Raw genomic sequence first — 23,962 nt, 5'->3', positions numbered from 1 at the left:
AAAAGTTAGCTAAGGGGAGGCTTCATCACTTTTTCAGTAGGATAGTTGTTATTGGAATCTAAGGGGGGGCAGTTAACAATTAATACTGCTTACCTTTCCCTTTCTAAATTTGGAATCAACTGAGAAATAGATTCCTTAATCAGTAGATCAAAATTTTACAAAATCAGCCTTATTGGTGGGGTTGACTGGAGAATATGCCATAGATCTGTGGCCCAATGGGCTTACTAATATCCCCCTGCCCCCCAGTTAAACTTAACCCAATAGGATGCTGGACATCTGGGATACCCCCTTACGCCAGCCCCGCCTCAGGCTGCTTATTGCTGAGGGAGAGAAGTGCAGGCATGCTGCCTTGTCCTCCTCGTGCCTCAGCTCTCATTAGTTTCTTCTCCCAGTTGTTGAAGTGTTGGGGAATGAGACCTGAAACCTTACAGCTGAAGTCTCTCTTCAGGGGAATGTGAGGCTGGGAAATAGTGACCCTCTACTTGTACTACCAGTGTGCTGGTGAGGTGCTTCCCCTTCCCCTGTTCCAGAAAATTGAAACATGAGCTTAAATTGTTAGTTAGATCAAAGAGAGTTATAGATCTCTGTCCTTAAAAACTCATCAAAATGCGGGGGGGGGGGGTCAGTCTTTTAAATATTTGGGTTAATCTGGAGGCAGAGACTGGGTAATTGCCTAGCAGCCTCTCTGTAGATGCTTATTAAAAACTATTTGCCCACTTCCCTGAAATACCTTTTGCTTCAGTTTGGTTTTGAAGTCTTGCCAGCAAAAACATGATTAAGACTTTTACATTTTTTATTAAATATCTCTTAATCATATTCTGAAAACTGTAATTATTTTCAAGGTTATCTAATTCAATAGAACAATTATTCTTTTAACATTGTAAGGGTTCAGTCATACAGAGTAACAGAATGCTGGTTCTGAACTTGTTGGTTTTAGTTTGTTCTTGCTAATTCCTCTCCCTCTCTTTTCTCCTTTCCAGAATCTTATTCTAAGAACTCAGACACTCAGGTATCCACCATGGTGTTGGGTCCTGAGCAGAAGATGCCAGATGGTAATTTACAGCTTTGTGTTATTGTCTAATTTTTATTTGGAATTAGGCTTAAGCCAGTAACAGAAATTTACCATATTGTCCTTCTTGTCTTCCGTTCCAACAAAAATTGTCCCCACCTCCTCTCCCCCAGCCAACAATATCATCATGGAGACCTGCTCCATTCAGAGGTCACCACCTGGTAACTTAGGCTGTAAATGAAAATGGATTTATAACCACAGAAACTTGCCTCATATCTTACTTCCAGTTTTGAGATGAGCCAAGATTAGCTACAAGTTTGGTTTCTATAGCAGTAATGCTTGTAAAGGCAGTATTATTTGCAGACCTGGCATAAAACCTCTAGAGTGCTTTGTCTGCTCATGGCGCTTCAGATATGCATGGAACAGTAAAATACTGAGCCAGCACCTAATAGTGTATTTAATGAGACTTCTTACGTGCTTTGACTAATTCTTCCTGATTCTAAATTTCTCCTTTAGAATTTCCATTCCTTTTCTGTACATTTCCTCCTCAGATCAGGGCCACTTAAGGTGAAGTGGATCAGTTCCCTATAGAAAGAAAGCTTTTGTTTTTCTGATTGGATGTTGCAAAGGTTTCTTGGAAACCTTGAGATTAGAGCTTTGTGGTTAAAAATAGCCATTTGAAGGCTACAGCAAACTGGGCTTTGTATTAGCCCTTTTCTCCCAGACCCTCCCCCTCCCTGCTTTTAAAATTAACTGCAAAGTGTAGGATTTAAGGAAACACTGACGATTAATCTGAGATGAGCCCTCCTATCAGGAGGGTGATACCTCCCTCCCAAGCTCTTCGCTGCAGGCCTTAGTCAGGAGGGTTCCTGTTTGGTGGTTTCCCTGCAGCTTCAGATTTTAGCCTGAAATGTGGCAGGAGTTTGCAATTTACACATTTTTGGAGAAGCCTGATGGAGGTATAATGGCCAAGGATGATTCTTTGAGTAAGTCCTAACCAAATAATGGGGGGCAGGGAGGAGGAGAGAGGGGAGGGTCCCACTAGACTGACCTATTTCCTTCTAAAAGTTAGGATTTTAGGTTACCAGTGGGAGTAGTCTGGGGATGTTATTCAATACATTGAGCCCTAGACATCACTGTTTTTAGAAGAAAATGAAATGGTTCTAAAAATTGGCAAATGGGGATAGAAGTGTGAAAGTAGGGGGAAACCATTGTGGGATTCATGCTGAAAACTGATGTAGAGCTGAGAGACGGGCACAGGGGTGAGAGGGAGCTTTTTATCATAAGCGTTTTTGTACTTCTCAAATTTTCAGCCATGTGAACATATTGCCTATTCAAAAATTAATTTATTAAAAATATAAATAAAAATAAAGTACTAGAAATTGAGAGAGTCAGGTTCATCTTGTGCATTTAGGTATTAAAAAGATTTAATATCAGCATTTCTAAGGATGAGCTGTTAGTGTATTTTGTTCACTTTAATTCATTTCTTCTCAAACCTGTTAATTCAGAAGATGCTTCTGGAGACCATGGGGATTCTGCCAGTCTTGGGGCCATCAACCCTGCCTACAGTAACTCCTCTCTTCCACAGTCCCCCGGGGGGCACTCAGAGGACGCTTTCACCACGTACTTTGATGAGAAGATCGCCATTCCTCAGGAGGAGGTTAGTGACAGGTCCTTGGAGCAAAACATTATTATCTAGGGACAACCTATGAGTGGCAAGTCTGCTGGACAACTCCAGACCAACAGCTTCAGGTCTAATTCTGGCACGCAGTCTCTGAAGACTGAATTTTTGTAATCAGGGTAAACAGAAACTGATAAGGAAACTGAGGGCCTTGAAAAACCCGTTGCCAAGTTGGACTAGTGAGCATTTTTTCACCAAGAAAGTATGAATTCCATGTTCCCTTTTTTACAGTGCCTTTTGTCCTATTTGGGTAGTGGTTGTGCACAGAGGTACTGATATTATTGCTTGGGTTTTAGAATGAAAGGCTGTTGGAAAGAGCAGGTAAGAGAAGGCCTCTTACTTGGACAGAGAGGTGGCCAGCTTATTGATGAGAAGTGGATAAGATGGACGTGAAACTTGGGCACACCCAGTATCCAACTTCCTAAATGTTCTTACGAAGCTAATATTGCTGCTTTATATGTGACAAAATAATAGATAAAATAGATCAGCAGTTTGGAGGTGATAATCATTTTGACCTGTTTTCCTCTCTTGTACAGTACTCTTGTTTTAGCTTTCGTAAACTCTGGGCTTTCACGGGACCGGGATTTCTTATGAGCATTGCCTACCTGGATCCAGGAAACATTGAATCTGATTTGCAGTCTGGAGCAGTGGCTGGATTTAAGGTGAACATCGAGTCCTACCCCTTTCCCGTTTAAACACACATAACACACCACATCCTTTTCCTCTACTCTTTCTGTTGGATATGAACCTCAGCGGCTACATGCTGATACTTGATTGGCTGTGACACTTCAGCGAAAAGTACTTTTCCATCTGTTTTTAAATTTTATTTTATCCACATAGATGGTTTTTTATTTTATTTTACCCACATAGTTTCCTTGAACACAGGAGAAACTGCAGATGGGAGAAACTAAGGCTCAGAAAGGTGCAAGGTGACCTAGCAGGTTCTGTGCAGAACATGATGCAGAACTCAGGTCATTTGATTCCTGACCGGGGCTCTTTCCTGAACGTAGTGTTTCCCATTCACATTGCCAAACAAACAAAAAAATCCCAGTTATCTAATGAGTGTAATGGTGGGATTTTGTTCTTCTCTAGTTGCTCTGGGTTCTTCTGATGGCCACCATCGTGGGGCTCCTGCTCCAGCGCCTTGCAGCTAGACTGGGAGTGGTCACTGGGCTGCATCTTGCTGAAATGTGCCACCGTCAGTATCCCAGGGTGAGCAGTGTTTGTCTGTTACTCATATCATAGGTGACTCTGTGTCTGGCAACCTGTGCTGGCCCCCTTGTATACTGAAATAGTGGAGGATGTAGGGATCCGTGGCCCTGAGGACTGGGAATCCCAAGGGAAATTCTATAGCCCCTCTCGCGGCTGACCCATGTTTCTGTGCTCCTTCAAAATCTAACATGAGATTCACATTTCCCAGAAAGTTTCCTTAGAAAAATTCTGTTTGAGTAAACATTTACCTTGCACTCTGCCTTTTGGTACCTAGCAGTGCCCAGTTCACAAAGGGGCAGGGGTATTCTGTCTAAGCACTTTCATTCATACATCCATAGTACTCCATCGCTTTGCATTATGCATATTTTCTTTTTTGTTTGTCTTTGCCATAAATTTGAAGAAAGTGAGTTTTTTCCTTTTGCTGCAAATTATATTACGCAGGATCTTTGGATTTGTTAATAATGATTTTTCAGTTACCTTGACCCTGGAGTTTACACTGTCCTCTGTAGTTTCCTTCTGGATATTTTGAACCTTTCTTGCTGCTACCTAAGGCAGGAATGGATGGACCCAATGTCTGGAAGACAGCTTTAAACTGGCCTGATCTTTAGATAAGTACTCATCTACCTGTTTGTCCTAAATGTTTAATCTCCTTTCCTGGCTGTGAGAAAGTATCCTTACCTGGTTTTTTTTTTTTTCTTTCTTTTTCTTTTTCTTATATGCTTCTCAAAAAAACAAAACAAAACAAAAAAACCCCTTGATAATTTATAATTTCTTTTAGCTTCTCTTTCTTCATGTATCTTAGCAGTTGTTTTTTGTGACATATTTTTTGGGTAGTAGGTACCTGGAGGTGTTTTTTTTTTTTTTCCCTGGCCTCAGTGAGCCAGCACTACTTAATTGCTTTCTGCTGGATTATTTGACCAGATTAATTCCCAGATTTTGTTATAGGACACCCAATTCCAACCACTTTGCCCCGAGTCCCTTTGCATATTTGTCTTTTTTACTTGCTTGTGCATTACTACATTAAGGATGACTCTAACCTTTTCATGCTTGTTTTGTCTCTTCAGCTATGGTCAGGATAGATATTTTCTTCTGCAGCATTTCTGTTCTCTCCTGAACAATATTTTGACCATCTTAGCATCCTCATTTTCCCCTAAGACTTTTAGGATTGTTTTCAGGCAAAAAATTAAGTGGAAATAATGGATGGAAATTCCATTCTTCTGTCAAGTGGAAAGGAATGAGAAAAAAATTGGAGTCAGCCGCTGCCCTGACCTTGACTCACAGGCTCTGCCACATAGAAGCAGTCTGGTCTTCTCCAGCAAGGGGCCAAGTGGAGCTGAGTTCTGGTACTTTATCTCTAGACCGAAAGCTTTTAAAGGACTCTTTATGGATCAGTGCCAAAATGTGAATTCCAAACTATGGGGGAAAGTTCTTAGAAATGATTAATTAGAACCATATCTTTCTGCTGTTTGGTGTTTAGGTTCCACGAATTATCCTGTGGCTGATGGTGGAGTTGGCTATCGTTGGCTCAGATATGCAAGAAGTTATTGGCTCCGCCATTGCCATCAATCTCCTCTCTGCAGGAAGGTGAGGGGGTTTTTCTCTAGAAAGTAATCAATGTTTTGCTAGACTTCCAAGCAAGTGTAAAAACAAAAACCCAACTCATTTTCAATTTTCAAGATTCAACTCAAGTATCAATACTTTTTCTGTGGAACCTTTCTGGAACCACCTTCTTCTCTCTTGGCAAATGTAGGTTCTGTATCTTCCGTGTTCTTATGTTGGGTCATGAGACCCAACACACCCTTTATTATCCAGGGTGTGGCAGTGGGTATTACAATTAATTTGTATGTCAGTTTATCCCACTAGACAAGTGAGCTTGAGAGATAAGACCCATACTTTTCAGCTTTGTATCCTGGTTGTCTGAAATAGTAGACAAAGTTGAATGAATGAGTTTACTTGGTGCTGTGCCTGGCCTCCTGCCACTGTTCCCTTTTCCCTAAGTCCTTGCTCCTCCAAGTGTTGTATAGCTGGAGAGCTGTTGGGAAGAGAGTGTTTCTCAATGTTTCTTTTCTTTCCTTTAATCTCCGTTTCTTATCTCTGACCTAGGGTCCCGCTATGGGGTGGAGTTCTTATCACCATTGCAGATACCTTTGTATTTCTCTTTTTGGACAAATATGGTAAGCAGAGTGGGAAGGGAGGGGTGAGTCAAAGGAGCTGCTTTCCATCACATGGCTGATGGGGGAGTCTGCCTTCTGTGAGCTCACTGCTGCATTTTCTCCCTTAGGCTTGCGGAAGCTAGAAGCATTTTTTGGTTTTCTCATCACTGTTATGGCCCTCACATTTGGATATGAGGCAAGTGTTACAGGCTGTTCATTAGCTTTTTAAAACAATTTTTTTTCCTTTTATTATAAAAGACAGTATTTGTTAACAAAAAGCCAAATTCAGTCCTGAGCAAATTTGGAAGGAATAAAAGGTAGCAAAGACCAGTGTCCAAGAAGGCCTGCAGGGACTCCTAGGTCAAAAATGATTAGAATTTCCAGGACTTTCCAGACTAGACTCCCTGTTTCCAAGTTGGCCATCCCAACAACAGAACAGCCTTGGAGAGGGTTAAGGAAGGGATTGCAGGGTTATTCTTGGCTGTTACCTTAGAGGGATTCTGTTTTTGTTCATCCTGGTTGATAATAACTGCAGCTTGGACTTTCTCTGTAATGCAGCAGTTAATGAACTATAGGGGATATAGTGCATGTTTCCCGGTTTGTCCCCCAATCCAGATACTCCATTGGGTTAACCCTAACCCTACTGTTATATGCACCTACAGTAATAGCACCTTTCTATATCCAATTGTTATAAACTGATTTCTGCTTATTGACCTAGCTAAACTTTTTTTTTTTTAATTAATTTATTTATGGCTGCGTTGGATCTTCGTTGCTGCACATGGGCTTTCTCTAGTTGCGGCGAGCAGGGGCTACTCTTCATTGCGGTGCGCGGGCTTCTTACTGTGGTGGCTTCTCTTGTTGCAGAGCACGGGCTCTAGGCACATGGGCTTCAGTAGTCGTGGCATGCAGGCTCAGTAGTTGTGGCGCATAGGCTTAGTTGCTCCACGGCAGGTAGGATCTTCCTGGACCAGTGCTCGCACCCGTGTCCCCTGCATTGGCAGGTGGATTCTTAACCACTGTGCCACCAGGGAAGTTCCTGGCTTAGCAAACTTTTAAAAATGCATCTACTCTGAGTAGATGATACAGCTTGGTCTAAGGCTTCCAAGAGAAATGCCAAACCAGGAAAAAGTGTGTATGAGAAGTGTCTCTGAATGAGTCTCAGCAGACGCTAGTGGCAAACATAAGTGATTTTTACATACATAGGTGAACACAGGAGCACGATTAGTGTGGGTAATCAAGAATTGACTCTATTCTTGGGTGTGTCTCACAGGAGTTACTGTGAAGCTAATATCAATAAGGCCCTTAGTAGCCATTTTATTTCTTTAGAGTATTAATTACATTCTCTACACATCTATTTTGTTTATCTAAAATATGATGGGAAATATCTGGATACCCCAGTCCTAAATTCTCTGACCTTGTACTGCTTGGTTTTTTTGGATGGTTCTGTATTCCTCATTTCCTATGTAGCTGTTGATGAAGGGGTTTAAGGAGTAAAGGTTGCAGAGTGTTCCCTAGCACTGTGTTACTCCCCTGGTCTCATATTCCAGTAAAGGCTAATAGCTGTTCTGTTGGTATGTAGTATGTTACAGTGAAACCCAGCCAGATCCAGGTCCTCAAAGGCATGTTCCTGCCATCCTGCTCAGGCTGTCGTACCCCACAGATCGAGCAGGCTGTGGGCACCGTGGGTGCTGTTATCATGCCACACAACATGTACCTGCATTCTGCTTTAGTCAAGGTAAGCAAAACCCATATCTCAGTGGCCCGTGTAGTTCATGGGATCTTTTCCTTTGGTTGCAAGGGACACACACTTAGTTTACAACTGTTAGAGCCCTGAAGGAGCAAGATGTTTTTCCACAGTTGGACTCCACACACTTGGACTCTGTTTTAATCACCAAGGCGACCAGAGATAACTGACCCCATAAAGAAGGGACTAAAGTCCTTCTTAAAAGGACTGAAGGTGCACCGGTCTCTTGTGTTTAAATCTCAAAAGCCTGAGTGGCCTCGTGGAGGTCAGGAGGAAAGAGCCCAACCTGGCTTTTACCAGTCAGTCCAACACCATAGTTTGCTGGGAGATTTCAGAGACCTTTGTAATTAAGGTTATCTGCCCCTTAGGTCTGAAATCAGGTTGTTTTTGTAGGTCAGTGTTTTTTTGTTTTTTGTTTTTTTTTTGCAGTACGCGGGCCTCTCACTGTTGTGGCCTCTCCCGTTGTGGAGCACAGGCTCCGGACTCGCAGGCTCAGCGGCCATGGCTCACGGGCCCAGCCGCTCCGCGGCATGTGGGATCTTCCCGGACCAGGGCACGAACCCGCGTCCCCTGCATCGGCAGGCAGACTCTCAACCACTGTGCCACCAGGGAAGCCCAGATCAGTGGCTCTTGCAGCCACAGTAACTGAGAGCTCAGCAGTCACTCGGTCACTTTTCTGTTTGGGGATGTGTGGTATCATCAAAGGGTCATGGAGTTCTTACTCAGTGAACCAGGATGTAGGCGGAGTCTCACATTTCATGTGGTTAGTTGTTTGCCCTCTAGGTCTTTCAGCTGACTCCAAACTCATGAAATATTACAAGGAAACTTGTTCCAACTAGTCAAAAAAATGACCGTTGCTGTTATCTCTCTAGTCCAGACAGGTAGACCGAGCCAATAAGGAGGAAGTTCGGGAAGCCAATAAGTACTTTTTCATTGAATCCTGCATTGCTCTTTTTGTTTCCTTTATCATCAACGTCTTTGTCGTCTCAGTCTTTGCTGAAGCATTGTTTGAGAAAACCAACGAGCAGGTGGTGAGTAAGCCAGGGTCCTGGGTGGTAGTGAATGTGAGGGTAAAGAGGAGGCTGGATTGGGGTAGGAAAAGGTGACAGTGACTTAGAGCTCAGGGGAAATAGATCTCAAGCCTCAATGCTGCTCCCTAAATCACTGCACTAGTCGTGGGTTACAGTCTGGGGGCTGTGACCAAGCCTAGACCCATCTTCCCAAGCTTTTGACAGGGAAGGGAGCTTGCCTCAGACAAAGATTGCCTCATGCTATTATTAGTGGCTTCACGCCTGTTTGACTCTTTGTCATCCCCTTTTGTTTCCTGCTACCCAACTACTAGCCACTTGCCAGTTCTGCCATTTGGTGGTGACAGGTTGGGCGGAGCCAACAAACAGAAAACAGAAACTGTGGCTACATAGACTGTCTTGTCCTTTCGAATTCTCTGTCATCTTGATTCCTGATTGCCTATCTAGTTTTGATCACTACTTTCTTATCTATAGGACCTCTGACTCCTGGCTCTGCTTTGACTAAGGACTCCCTATTCTGGGTGTCCTATCATATCTGAAGCCCCCTTAAGGGCCCTCGCCTCCTGTCATCATTTAAAATGACCCCGCATTCGTGTATTACCATGCACACTCTAACTCAGTAAATGTTTTTGATGGCATGGGGGTGTAGAAAGATTACGGAGGAAGACCTCAAGTGACACTGCAGCCCGTCTCTGCCCTTATCACAACCTGTGTCCAGTGTCTTGCCTCCAGCATCCATCTCTTGGGTGACCTGTGTATAATCTGTAGGAGAGGGCTTCTTGTCTGGGTGCTGGCCTCAGAAGTAAAAGTTGTTCCTCAACTGCTTTGGTTCCAGGTTGAAGCCTGTAGAAGTATCAGCAGCCCCCATACTCACCTTTTTCCTGACGATAACTCAACACTGGCTGTGGACATCTACAAAGGGGTAAACCTATTCAGATTTCTGATCTTCGCTCCTGAATCAATATTCTTAGCATAGTATCTGGTCTTTTCTGTGGGTTCACTTCAGAGCTCAGCATATCTTCTCCGGAGTGTGTTTTTTTCAGAGGTCCAGATGCTGGACAAGCCTTTTGGGTTACGTGGAAGGGAATAGAAGATCAGCTGAAAAGATGAATTGTATCAGCAATTCCCAAACTTGTGTTCATAGTATATTGTTCTATAGGACGTTAATTGGGGTGACTAAAGAAAGTGTTCCTGGGAATTCCCTGGTGGTCCTGGTGGTCCAGTGGTCAGGACTCCGTGCTCTCACTGCCGAGGGCCTGGCTTCAATCCCTGTTCAGGGAACTAAGATCCCGTAAGCCGCATGGGGCGGCCAAAAGAAGGAAAGAAAGTGTTCCAAGTAAAGTGGTGGTCTTTACTGGGGCCTCTCTGTCCCTTTTATGCTGGTTACATTGTGAACCTCCACGAGTAGAATATATAGTATGTAGCATTTGCAAAATTTATTTGAGCTCTCTCTTCATTCCTGTTACCATCTTGCAGAATAGGGTGTTAAGGAATTTAATTTGGGAAGTGTTGTGGACTTTTTTTTTTTTTAATAGTTAAGATATAGGTTGAGGATAAAGGCTTTAGGAGCCTAGAGAAGAGAAGGGACTAGGCTGAGGAGAAATAAAGGTCCCTCTAGCAGAATTTAGGTTGAAAGCCTCTAGAATGAGGTCAGGACCTAAGTCTAGCTTCTGTTACAGTGCCCAGCACAGCACTTGGCATAGGTAGGTGCGTAGCCAGGAAGAGGGAGAAATGTCGCAGAGGAGTGCTGTTTGGAGTGTTGTCTCAGGTGGTCTTTGACACAAACATATCTTTCTCCCTTGCCTCCCCCAGGGTGTTGTGCTGGGGTGTTACTTCGGGCCTGTTGCACTCTACATCTGGGCAGTGGGGATCCTGGCTGCAGGACAGAGCTCCACCATGACAGGAACCTACTCTGGCCAGTTTGTCATGGAGGTACCTGCTGTTTGGACTGGGATAGACTAGAGGAAGAGGACATTGCCCTTTTGTTACTTCTTAATCCCACGTATCTAAGGTCTTCCTGAACCTCCCCAGACCTTTTCCTGTGTCCTATTCCAGACATTCATCCTGCTTCTGTGTTTCCTTCTAGGGATTCCTGAACCTAAAGTGGTCACGCTTTGCCCGAGTGATTCTGACCCGCTCCATTGCCATCATCCCCACTCTGCTTGTTGCCGTCTTCCAAGATGTAGAGCATCTGACAGGGATGAATGACTTCCTGAATGTTCTTCAGAGCTTACAAGTGAGGAGGGAGCTGGGGAAACTCACATCCCATTGAGTCAGGCAGCATTTTGTATTGCCCTTAGTTACCAAGCCTAGTGCTGCGTGCTGGGGAAAATTCAGAGGAAGAAAGAGGCACAGTCTTGGTCTATAGCAAATGCATATGAAATCCCTGGCATCTAAAAGGCTTTTAGAAAGGGCTGGGTTTTTAAGCTTGGGTTTTTTTTTGAATGGGAATTATAAGCTATAATCACACATAGAACACAAAACTATTGTTCGTTAATCCAAGCAAACATTAAGTAACGTATAGGACACTGCTAGATTTTGTGGAGATTAAGAAGACAAGGCAGATACAAATTTTGTATCTGACACTGTGTACAAGACACTATGATCATAATTGATGATAGGTTAATGACACCTCTACAGATTTCCACATAATGCTCCAGCATGTTGGAATGACAGGAATAATTTCTCATGGAGTAGATGAGACAGGGTCTATGGTTCCCTTTTGCTAACAGTGCTGCTCTCTGGGGTGATACAAGGACCCCCAGTGGCCCTATCTGATCTTAGTTTTTTCTTTTCCAGCTTCCCTTTGCTCTCATACCCATCCTCACGTTTACGAGCTTGCGGCCGGTAATGAGTGAATTTGCCAATGGACTGTGAGTGTACTTCTTTTAGTTCCCCAAATATATATGGGGGAAGGGTATCTTCATCAAACAGGCCAGTCAGAAAATAAGTCATAGGGGAACTATATGCTTTGAGAGGTGATTGCTAAAGCTGCCCCCTCGGTCTTTGACTTAGAAAATGGAGACTGTGAATGTAACGAAGGAGGGCAAGCACAGTTTTCATTTCTGGGGGAAATTTTTCAGCTTTTAGGGCTTTAACTCTTTAGCTTCAGCCACTTAAGTTTAAAGCCCCTTAATTCCGTGTTAAATGATCTTGATGCGAAGGGCATAAGCTAATACCTTTTATATACATCTTTAAAGGACATGGTTTATTTGAAATGACTTGTTACATCTCTAGGGACTCATGACTTTTTGCATTTTCAGGGACTTTAATAATAGGGATTATTTGATAGTGGTTTTTTTTTTTTGGTACGCGGGCCTCTCACTGTTGTGGCCTCTCCCGTTGCGGAGCACAGGCTCCGGATGCGCAGGCTCAGTGGCCATGGCTCACGGGCCCAGCCGCTCCGCGGCACGTGGGATCCTCCTGGACCGGGGCACGAACCCGTGTCTCCTGCATCGGCAGGTGGACTCTCAACCACTGCACCACCAGGGAAGCCCTGATAGTGTTTTTTTCCCCTCTTTCTCCCTATCATTATGTAACTATCATTATGTAACAGATTAGGCTCATTTTACCTAAGAACCACTTTTCAGTTCATTTTGAAATGCCTCTTAACTCCTGTCCTGCGTACCCCAAAAGACACAGTGTCTTTTTATGTTTGTGGACAGGTTGGGCTATTCCACCAATAATTGTGCTGTTTCTTTTTACAGAGGCTGGAGGATCGCAGGCGGTATCTTGGTCCTTATCGTCTGTTCCATCAACATGTACTTTGTCGTGGTTTATGTCCAGGACCTAGGGCATGTGACATTGTATGTGGTGGCTGCTGTGGTCAGCATAGCTTATCTGAGCTTTGTGTTTTACTTGGTAAGTCCATTTGGGAGGGGGCAGGGGCATATAGGTATCAGGGTGGTCGAGGTGTGGCTAGCACTCAGAAATGAAAGGACCTGAAAGAGTCGTTAAACCAGCTGTGATTAAACAATATTTTTAACCATAAAATCTACCTTGGTTCCTAAGAGCTATCATTTTTCTATTTCTGTCACTTCTGTCTGGTTTCCATTCTTAATAATTCCTAACAAGAGAGTGTAGTATGTTTGAAGAACTAAAAGAAGATCAGCAGTGTAGAAAGTAGAGAGTGGTACGAGATGGGATTGGAGAAGGGAGCTGTGGAGTGTGATTTCAAATCTTTGGAGAGCAGCACATGTGGGTTCACAGCCCTGCCCAGCTCTACTACTTAATAGCTATCCAATAAGGACATAATTAAATAGTGATATTCTCTCATTGAGTTATTCTAGAGTTATTTTAAAGTGATGGTTATAAAATATAGCTACATAGAAAAGGAATGCAAAATTGTGTATACCTAGGTAATCAAAAAAATTTTCAAAAGTCCAGAGTAAATTATGTAAAAATTGTAATAGTTGTTGTCTTAGGCTGGTGGGATTATGGATATATTCTTTTCTCTATTTTCCACATCTTCTGTAACATTACTTATATTAATGAAAAGCAGCTATAGCAACAACAAATCCACCTCCCTATTCTATACAGGTTTCTCTGAAAAACACAGGAGTTGAGGATTAGGGACAGCAGACTTCATACCATGTCTGCTACAGAGAATAGCAGGGATGGAGGGTGGAAACCCACTGCTCATCTTTATAACACTTACCTAGTCCCCATGCCAATGTCTGCTACAGGTTATGTACTTGATTGAGAAAATCATTTTAGTGAATATTGAAAAATTATGCCCTGGATGGATATATCCCTTCTTTTTTCCTCCCCAGTAAACCATGGGCACTCTAAGATTATGCTGACCATAATATAGGGACTTATTCCAAGGAAACCCAAGTAACTGAGTATGTCCTTGACAGAAACTGTTTTAAAAATTTGCTATAGAACTTAAGGGAATCCTTCCTTCGTGCAAATTGGTTATGAAGGTGCCGAGTTCTCAGTCAGCCTGAGACTATTGAGATTGTTGAAGACCCATTTTTAAAAATAAATTTATTTATTTGTTTGTTTGTTTATGGCTGCATTGGGTCTTCGTTGCTATGCGCGGGCTTTCTCTAGTTGTGGCGAGCGGTGGCTACTCTCCGTCGTGGTGCGCGGGCTTCTCATTGTGGTGGCTTCTCTTGTTGTGGAGCACGGGCTCTAGGTGTGCAGGCTTCAGTAGCTGTGGTATGAGGGCTCAGTAGTTGTGGCTCCTGGGCTCTAGAGCGCAGACTCAGTAGTTGTGGTGCACGGGCTTAGTTGCTCCCCGACATGTGGGATCTTCCCGGACCAGGGATCGAACCCGTGTCCCCTGCATTTGCAGGCGGATTCTCAACCACTGTACCACCAGGGAAGTCCCTGAAGACCCATTTTTAAGGCTTAGGGCTGATTCTAGAGTGAATTACTACTGTTTAGCTCAAAAACGTATACTTATAGAGCAGCTCAGGAGACTATAGCAGTTGTATTAGCCAATCAGTCATTCCCCCTATCGTGAGGAATGGGGTAGGACTGAAGAAAAGTGGTCTTCAGGGAACTCTCCCAGTCAGCTAAAAGAAACAAACCAAACACAAAGCAGTAGGAACAGAGGGAACTCAGTATTGAAAATAGTATGGCAAAAGAGGTTTGTATCTGAGCAGTGCAATGTGGGCAGTCATGGGTAAGAGGCTCTTCAGAGAGGTCGGTGAATGATGACTGTATTTTCTCTTTCAGGGTTGGCAATGTTTGATTGCACTGGGCATGTCCTTCCTGGACTGTGGGCACACGGTAAGCACCTCTAAAGTCCTGCTGACCGAAGGAGCCACCAGTGGCTGTACTAAGTAAACACTGGGTCAGTCTGTCTGTCTTCCGCAGGTAGCCATCAGAGCCAGTGTGTTGCTATGGTTTACTGTGTGAACATAGCCAAAAGTATGTGCTGTTGCACAGACTGCATTTCGGACTCAACTGTTTGTTGGGAAAGGCTTTTGCATATGTGTTTGAAAGAAGCCATTATTTTTCTTCCTGACCTCCTAACCTGGGAACTGGATTAGGTAGGGTCCTTGAAAAGCTGACATCTGCTGCTCTCAAACAACACTAAACTCTTTAACTGCCCAAGGGCCAGCTTGTTTTATCGTTTTGAGAGATTATCATCTATGCATGATTCTTTTTTTTTTTTTTTTGCGGTACGCGGGCCTATCACTATTGTAGCCTCTCCCATTGCGGAGCACAGCCTCCGGACGCGCAGGCTCAGCAGCCGTGGCTCACGGGCCTAGCCGCTCCGCGGCATGTGGTATCTTCCCGTACCGGGGCATGAACCCGTGTCCCCTGCATCGGCAGGCGGACTCTCAACCTCTGCGCCGCCAGGGAAGCCCTATGCATGATTCTTAACAAGACTGACTATATGTTAAAAAAACATATTTGGAAAATGCAGTAAATTTTTCATGATACAAATTACAGAATGGGTATGCAAGTTTTGTTTATCAAAAGATAATGGATTTTAAAAGGCTGAGAAATACTTTCCTTATGCATACCCTTTGAATTGTTTTAATTATAAAAAAATAAAATCTCAACTAGAGTGGTTTGATCCATTTGAAATATAAAATTATGAGATATCTACCTCTATCAGGTTCAGGATTCTCTTAACTTATTTTCACTTTAAATTTCTCTGGATGTTAAGAGGGGTGAGAAAGCATAAAGAAGATGGTAAATGGACAGATAGCAAAACTCACCTGTAGGTGGTGGTTACTCATCTCATTTGAAAATCACTTCGATGATTTTCCTCAGAGACTGAAAGCTTATCGAAATTTTCTTGGGAGTCCTAATTTTAATAACTTTCATGTTAGTACCAAGCTTTCCTGACGGTATTTCTTCTTGAGCACTTAGAGTCATGAAACCTTCACCTTCCTCCTTCAGGAGGGTAGTGATAGAAAGAGATGGTAGCGCTTATGCACTGATGTTCTCATGAGACTTTGGGGTGAGGAGAAAAACTTGAAAGAAGAAGAGCCACCTGTTTTATTCCTAAAAGCCACCTTCTACCAGAATCGTCACCTTTTTCTGAAGCATGCCCAAGACGACTTGCAAGGCAATCTCGGGAGCTCTGGATCTAACGGTTGCAAAGCTCGCTCGCTCTCAGCAAGTCCTTAGGTATCACTATGGTTACAAAGTTCTCTCAGCAGGGTTGTGCTGGGCTACCTCTCTTCAGCCATTCCCTCAGAGGGAAAAACTTTGAGACCAGATGGTGGAGCTCTGGAATCAGAGGAGATGGGTCCCTTCAGCATGCAGCTGCTGCTCTTCAGCCACTTCTGACATTTTTACATGTGGAGCCTGAGACTATGTGATTATCTCAAACAAAATCACATTTGTCTGATGGAGATAAATAATCAAGTCTTTTATAGCCACTGACTTGGAGAGAACAGTAATGGGAATGGCATTGAAGGACTTTTCATTTTTGGTGTTTTTCTTCTGGAGTCCTTGTTGATTGATGTTCTCTGTTCACCTGAGCCCCTAAAGGCATTATTGCCGATACTTTGTACACAGTTAAAAGCATAGACTGAATGAACTGTCTTTTATATGGCATTAAGGGTAAACTACTATGTTTCACTGACCTTACCTTTATCTCAGCCCCTCCAGTGATAGAGCACAGGATCATGAGAGACAAATTTCCCTAACTGTCCCTCCTCATATCCCTCCCTCTCCCCTACCATCATTCCCCAAACTGACATAAGACCATACTGAAGATATCGGGGACTGACATCTTAAGCTCTCATCTGGCAGCTGTAGGTGAGGGCCACATTGACAAAATTCTTCGTAAAGACACTACAGTAACATTTACCTTTGACCCCAGTCTGGGTGAGTCCAGTCAGTCTCAGATTCACAAATATTTAGAAGCCCAGGTAAAAGCTGCTAGTTTTCTTTGAAAAGTTATATATATGACTTGCAATGATGGAAAATTTCTTCCCAGTTAAATGGCATTTTATATCTGTGTGTGTGTAGTAGTATTCAGTGTTAAAAACACTCCCATACTGTATTCCATTTGATCCTTTCAGATAGAAAGTGTACTTTCTAGTCAGCCAGTACTTTGGGTACAATAAACAATGTTTAGGACTGAAGTCTTCCAGTGCCAGCATGTGCAGTAGGTTTGTGTGGAATGTTTAAGGATATACAATTGTATTTTATGTAAACTGGTCCTTGTTCTCCATAAATGTGGCATGAAATAATTGTGCTGCTACAGCATACTGGGAATTAACAGGGATGGGAAAGAGCTGCAGTTTGGCTCCTGTGAGGTCCTGCTAGTGGTTTTAGGAGTGATTGCAGCAAGTTTTTAGTGATCATTCAACAATATGTAAACTTGGTTTGTAATTAAAAAGTTTCTTTTCCTTTTTCCAATTTGGTTTCATGGGTATTTTTTTAACTTTGAAAATACTTTATTAATGGGGCGTCAACCACTTTGAAATACTGAAACATCAACTACCACCTGGAATGACATACTAAACTCACACTGTTAGTGATTTTTCTCTTTAGAAGAGAGAGAGAAATACAGTTGATCTCTGGACAACCTGGGATTGGGGCACTGACCCTCCATGGAATAAAAAATCTGTGTAAAATTTATAGTTGGGCTTTCATGTTTATAGTCGGCCCTTCATGTCCAGTGTTCCTCCGAATCTGCGGTTCCGCGTTCTCAGATTCAACCTGCCTGGGGTCATGTAGTACTGTAGTATTTACCACTGGGGAAAAAATCCATGTATGAGTGGACTCACGCAGTTCAAATTTATGTCGTTCAAGGCTCAACATAGGTTTAGTTCCCAGAAGACTTGATGAATTGCAGACACCAAACACTAATTTCTATTACCCATTTAGTCAGATAGTTTTGCCATTGCTAAAGGTTACATCATTACCATATTTAAAGTTGAAAAAACATTGTCATCTGGCCTTTTTCTGCTCTAAGCTGAACATTTTTCTATCTGTAGTCTTGTTTCACCATTGAGGTCTTTTATATTCTGTATATGCTACCAAAAAAAAAGTATGAGTATTTGAAAAGTATGAGTATTTGAAAAGAGAAACCAAAATTGTTTAGGTTAAAAATGAAAGCATTTTGGCAGACCTGATATAAATGGAAATATTGGCACCGTTTAATAGAAACAAAGACAGAGCCCAGACACAGTAAACTTACTAGCCTTGTCACCAAACACATGGCAGGAAAATCTAAGTCAGCACTTAATTTGTTTCAAGGGTGTCACTAGAACTTCATTTTCCCTTTCTCTGTTGCAAGCTTTCCCTGTCTGTCTTACAGGAGCTGAATACTGTAAGTAACACCATAGAAGTTATCTGGCAATTTTGTTCTCCATGTTGTCCTTCCTCATTTAGCTCTCCCTTCTAACTTTGTTTTTGTTTAAATCTTATTATTTTTTTTTGCCTTGCTGCGTGGCTTACGGGGTCTCAGTTCCACTCGGGCCCATGGCAATGAAAGCCCTGAATCCTAACCACTAGGCCACCAGGGAACTCCTTACTTTGGATTTAATTTCAGAACTAAAATCGGATGCATAACAATTTGAAGATCCTGATCTGAGATATTTCCTTTAGCTCTGCCCTCTGGAGTGCTTTCTGTTCCTTCCTTGGATAGGACCAATGCATCCAAATGTGTCACCTTCTCCTGGCACCTTGGCTTTTGAATGTTAAAAATGACTAACACACTGCTATGTGCTAGCCGGGGTCTTTGCACTCATATAATCTCATGTAATTCTTATAACAAGAGGATCAGCCTCTATATAGATAAGGCAACTGAAGGACCAAAAAGTAAAATAATACATCACTAAAAAGTGGGCAATTGGCATTTGAACTTGAGTAGCTTAATTCCAGAGCCCACATCATCATTACCAGTCATGCTATGTAATATATAGTATACACTTCATGCGCAGTTAAGACACCAAGCTTTGGTGTTTAGCAGCTCCAAGAACAGCAACATATCAAAGATACTTTGCTTGATACTCTGATGAGTGCTAGAATATGGTTTAGATCAAAAGCTGCCAGCTGGTAGGCTAATTTTGTTTGGCCTGTGCTAAATTTTAAAAAGTACCTGAATGCTTTTTCAGGTAGGTGTGGAAAATGGGCAGGGCCCTCTATGATCCTACCCCAGCAATAACTAAGGACTAATAGTTTATTCATTTGCATACCTCTCTGCCCTTGAAAGGTTTAGCCAATTCCTGTGCAATTTACCCCATTTCTTAGTGCCTCCGAGCAATATGACAAACTTCTCCAATGAAGGAGTGCTCTCTGCTAAGTCATCTAAGTGATACAACCTGGAGGTCATGGGACTAAAAATGCAACCCTTGCTTTCTACATAATGAAGAAGCCCACCACCTTAGCTCACTTGAGAAAAGACTGCAGTGAATTGTCAGTGTATCTGACAATCGCTCTTGGTTACTAAAGCTTGAGTCATAAGACCTTAAAGTGAGTAAGCAAGCTGAAGTCTGAAGTCCCGTTGTTCTGCCCTAAGGCCAGTGTGACTCAGTAGTTTCCTAGCCCACTAGTTGAGAATAGTTTTATCTTGGGCTCCACTTGGTTTCATCTTCACACAGTCATCACAAGCTTGTGAGGTATACAGGGCAATTTGTAATGTGTTAAAAAATTATTGAAGACTGAAACTTCCCTGGTGGTCCAGTGGTTAAGACTCCGCACTTCCACTGCAGGGGGCGCAGGTTCGATCCCTGGTTGGGGAACTAAGATCCCGCATGCTGTGTGGCACAGCAATTACTGAAGACTAACATGAGATGGCTTATTAACGTACTTGACATTTTCAAATGTAGCGTTTATTCCCATTTTACAAATAAGTAGGATAAGGCTCCAGAAAGATACATGACTTGCTCAAGGTCATAGGAAGGGGCAGAGTTGGAGCTTGACCCCAACTCCAGTTCCTTTTCCACTATATAATAGAAACATTTTCTTTCTATGAATTTATAGTGTGCATTCGGCATCCTGAGCACTCATGATTTCATTTAATTCTTATAACAAAAGGATCAGCCTTTATGCAGGTGAGGCAACTGATAGGCCAAAAAGAGTTTGTTGTTGACAAGGGGCAACAACATTCCTAACACCCCAAGTAATAACAGTAGCGCTAAAAGGAGACTCAGTGATTGTCCCATGGTGAATTCGGAGGAGAGAAAAAGTAAGATACAACTTCACAGATGCCAACACAAACCATCTGGATTCAGGTCTCCAGGGGTGGGTCTGACAACGTGTTTTAAAAGCAGCTGAAGTGATTCTAATTCAGCCTGATAAACGGTTGGGACCCGTAGCTCATCTCTTCTCTTAGTACATGCCATTTTGTTTTTTTTAATGAAAGGCTTTGCTTTGCTCATGTGCCAAAGGATAATAGGGCCCAGATTATAGGGTCAGGATTTAGATTATTTGCAATTTTATTTCTTTTGTTTTGGCTGTGCTGGGCAGCTTGTGGGATCTTAGTTCCCCGACCAGGGGTTGAACCTGCGCTCTCAGCAGTAAAAGCCTGGAGTCCTAACCATTGGGCAGCCAGAAAATTCCCTGAATTTTATTTCTAACACACTTGGTATTAAAGTACAAAAGCTCGCAGTGCGTTTGCTCTTAATATCCTGATCAGAAACAATCATCCTGAGGCAGAGTGTGTCGCGAGGATAGTCAAAGTGCAAATTTTCCTGAGGGCATTCGGTACCATCTCAATCTTTAACTATTTCGGCTCCTAGCAATTATTTTATATACAATAAACCATTCATGTATCTGTAAGCCATTTCTTTTCTGAAATGAAAGTCTATATAGAACTGAAAAAAGACCTACATTGACATGCTGATTATAGGTACTTAAATGCCAAATTCAATATTTAAATACTTGCAAATCAGTCTAACCCTTTTCCATCTTTTTGTCCTCAGTACCTACGTCTGGGATTGACAGTTCAGCCTGAACTCTACCTTCTGAACACCGTGGATGCTGACTCACTTGTGTCTAGATGACTGACAGCCTGAGAGACTCTATAAGACCCACTTTCTCTTAGTCCTTTTGTGCCAAGTGTCCTGTTAACGTATCTCTGTTAGTTCAGTGGTGAGTTTTGTTCAACCATTTTGAGCAGAAGGCAAAGATTTCCTCATGGGATGGGTGTTAAAAGCTGACAGCTTTAAGTGTAGGTCAGAGACCCGGAGAGTCCTGCAACTGCCAGAGTTAAATTTTTAGCCCGTGATGGTCACACACCCCTATGGGCTTGTGTCTCGACTTCTGGAATTTAAAATATATATATGTGTGTACGTTTAGGTAAACCTGAACATATCAGTTTGGGTAGAGTTTTAAGGTTATATAAAAATGATAGATCTTTTGTATTTTTTTAACAAATGTTGCTCAGATAAATCAGGTATTTATTTTGTCTGGATCGCAAGTGACAAAGGAAAAGGAGCATTGTTCTTTTTCAGAGTGAACTGGTCAAGCTGACTTACTTTTAAAGTGATACTTGACTATAGCCAGTTAAATTTCACTTTGATTTTTATTGACCGAACCTTGGTGACTACTGATTCTAGCACATCATTTCCAAAGAAAACACTTCTTCTATTTGGCATGTTTAATCCTGGTTGTCGGTGTGCTTTGTGATTGTTATTTTCTTTGTTGCTTTTCTTGAGTTTTTTTCAGAGATATGATGGTATTTTCCAAAGAGCTTAACGCCTACGAACAGGAGCCAGAAATCACACTGAAACCAATGATCAGTTTTCCCTGCTGCATTGTAACTCAGCCCATTCTAGCATTTAAGTTGTAGGTATAAAAAGAATTCTAACATTTAACTTTGTAAGTCCCAACAGAAGATAATGGAGGTATTAGTTTTCTTTCTGATGTGTGTATAGTCCCACCATGTCTTTTCTTCCCACTTTTCCCATTAACACTCCAAACACCATTTCTAGGTCCAAAGTCTATTTCCCGGAGTGGCTAATATTTCTAACGCTGACTCTCCTAGGGAATGCTAAGCGTTTTAAGTTATATATACCAAGTATAATAGTATGAGATGAGAACTAGACTGGGACTTGGAAGATTTGTCCACATGTCACAAGCTGCCTGCCTACATGTGGCTTATAGATATTTTTTGATCCCCCTGTTCCTAACCAGGATTTTTTTTTCCATAAAATTTTTATAATAAAACATTTAGTATTTAAAACTTGAAAGTTTCTACATAACGATCTGATTGAAAAGTCAGAAGATTTTCAACATTGGGCCCACGTTCCTTCATGGAAGTGCAGTTGGCTTAAACTGAGTGGCAGCTATCCATTTTTTTTACATCTTTATTGGAGTATAATTGCTTTACAATGGTGTGTTAGTTTTTACTGTATAACAAAGTGAATCAGCTATACATATACATATATCCCCATATCTCCTCCCTCTTGCGTCTCCCTCCCACCCTCCCTATCCCACCCCTCTAGGTGGTCACAAAGCACCGAGCTGATCTCCCTGTGCTATGCAGTTGCTTCACACTAGCTGTCTATTTTACACTCGGTAGTATATATAAGTTCATGCCCAGCTATCCATTTTTAATGGAATATACTCCAGGGTGGCATCCATGCCTTCTTTCATTTCCTTCCAGCCCCAAAGGCATTGAGTTTGCAAACCCTGCAGCCTTTGTGTGTTTGAGCATCACTTTTCTCTTTCAGCGTAAAAATTGAATATCCAACCCCTCTGCCTTATTTTATTTTATTTTTTTCTGCCTTATTTTAAAACTTAGCACCTTTCAATAAGACTTAAAAAAATTCAGACATTGCCTATGTTCATTTATAATGATTTGATCCTCTAAGTGGCAGGGATTTTTTTCCAAGATGATACTTTCAAATTCCCTCATTTCTACTTCATGGCCCTTGAAACTTCTGATAAGAGCGGCATCCTTGCAACCTAGGTTAGAGACCTTCTGATCTCAAAAATGAAACTGAGTTAACGCCACTTATCAGCTTTTACTTGAAAAAGCGACTTAAAAAATGAGTTTCAGCGTTTTGGTTTCTTTATACAGAGACAGCAATCTAGATGAATCAGTTTGTTGGATTTTCCTCCCTCCATGGGCAATTTCATTTCTCAGTAGTTTCACTACCAGAGAATATTTGGGGAAAGAAAAAAAAAAGCAAAAAAGAAAATCCTGTTTTGCAACTCATAAAAAGATAAGGTGGTTGGTTAAACAGAGATTAAGTACTTGAGGAATTTCTGTAGCTTTTCTCCATTCTTTAACTGTATGTTACTAGGAACAGACTAGAGTTTACAAAAATTTATAAGTATACCCCTCAGGTCATATAACTCCTGTAATCAGAAAATTTGATAATAAAGCAAACTGAATCATGCTAAAACCAGTAGAGAAGATTGATGTCTAAAGGGTGAGTCTTGGGTAAAGTCTTATGCTAAGTCAAGAATATTTAATTATTCTTTAATTTATGATTTACAAATCTGGATTTCTATGTTATGTGCTTATATAGATATTAATATATTCAATCTTTTTTTTTGGCCGTGCTGTGCAGCATGTGGGATCTTAGCTCCCCAACCAGGGATTGAACCCTCACCCCCTGCAGTGGAAGTGTGGAGTCTTAACCTCTGGATCGCCAGGGAAATCCCAATATATTCAATCTTAAGATTAACCTAGATGCATATACTCACTCAGTTCCTGGGGTTTAACACTGTGGAGTCAATTTTTTAAAAGGCTGCTCTGACAGTGTATACCCAGAATGTTAGAAAAATGCAATTAAATAATTGTTACTGAGCAGCTGCTGCTACCTACCTGTGTGTTGGCTTAATATAAAAGGCAGTCAGAGCATATCCAGGCACATGCAATAGTTTAATTAGTCAGTGAGGCAGAGGTTACAGCAGATGATGAAAATAGCCTTCTCAGTTTTAAACATTATGATATTAAGCCACCAAACCTTTGCCCCAGAAGTATTGTGCAAATTCAGGTACTGTATTTTATCTATTTATAAGGTCCTCCTGCAACGGCCTCCCCTCTTTACCCAGGCTAATGTGGGTAAATGGGCATCCTGCATACTTAACTTTTCTCCATACAAGATTTTACATTTTAATTTAAACATAATTTGTGAGCTCTCATGCATAATACTTTTTTTTTTTTCTTTTTTTTGCGGTACACGGGCCTCTCACTGTTGTGGCCTCTCCCGTTGTGGAGCACAGGCTCTGGACGCGCAGGCTCAGTGGTCATGG

The 23,962-nt window shown here is 42.0% G+C and overlaps 1 protein-coding gene across 1 annotated transcript; it reads left to right on the top strand.

Annotated features, from left to right (window-relative positions):
- The first annotated feature begins 985 nt into the window (after positions 1–985).
- On the top strand, positions 986–22,120 carry SLC11A2 (solute carrier family 11 member 2). Its single transcript, XM_082665336.1, has 16 exons — positions 986–1,052; positions 2,518–2,669; positions 3,227–3,352; positions 3,783–3,902; positions 5,380–5,486; positions 6,006–6,076; positions 6,184–6,251; positions 7,635–7,790; positions 8,672–8,830; positions 9,663–9,749; positions 10,640–10,759; positions 10,914–11,063; positions 11,627–11,700; positions 12,535–12,688; positions 14,513–14,566; positions 20,677–22,120. The coding sequence occupies exons 1-16, from the start codon at positions 1,019–1,021 to the stop codon at positions 20,755–20,757; spliced, it is 1,713 nt and encodes a 570-aa protein (XP_082521462.1). The 5' UTR covers positions 986–1,018; the 3' UTR covers positions 20,758–22,120.
- Positions 22,121–23,962: the final 1,842 nt, after the last annotated feature.

This window comes from Grampus griseus (genome assembly GCF_964374135.1).
Source record: "Grampus griseus genome assembly, chromosome: 11".
NCBI lineage: Eukaryota > Metazoa > Chordata > Mammalia > Artiodactyla > Delphinidae > Grampus > Grampus griseus.
Note: the sequence above shows the minus strand (reverse complement) of the source record. Positions and strands in the feature narration are given on the sequence as shown.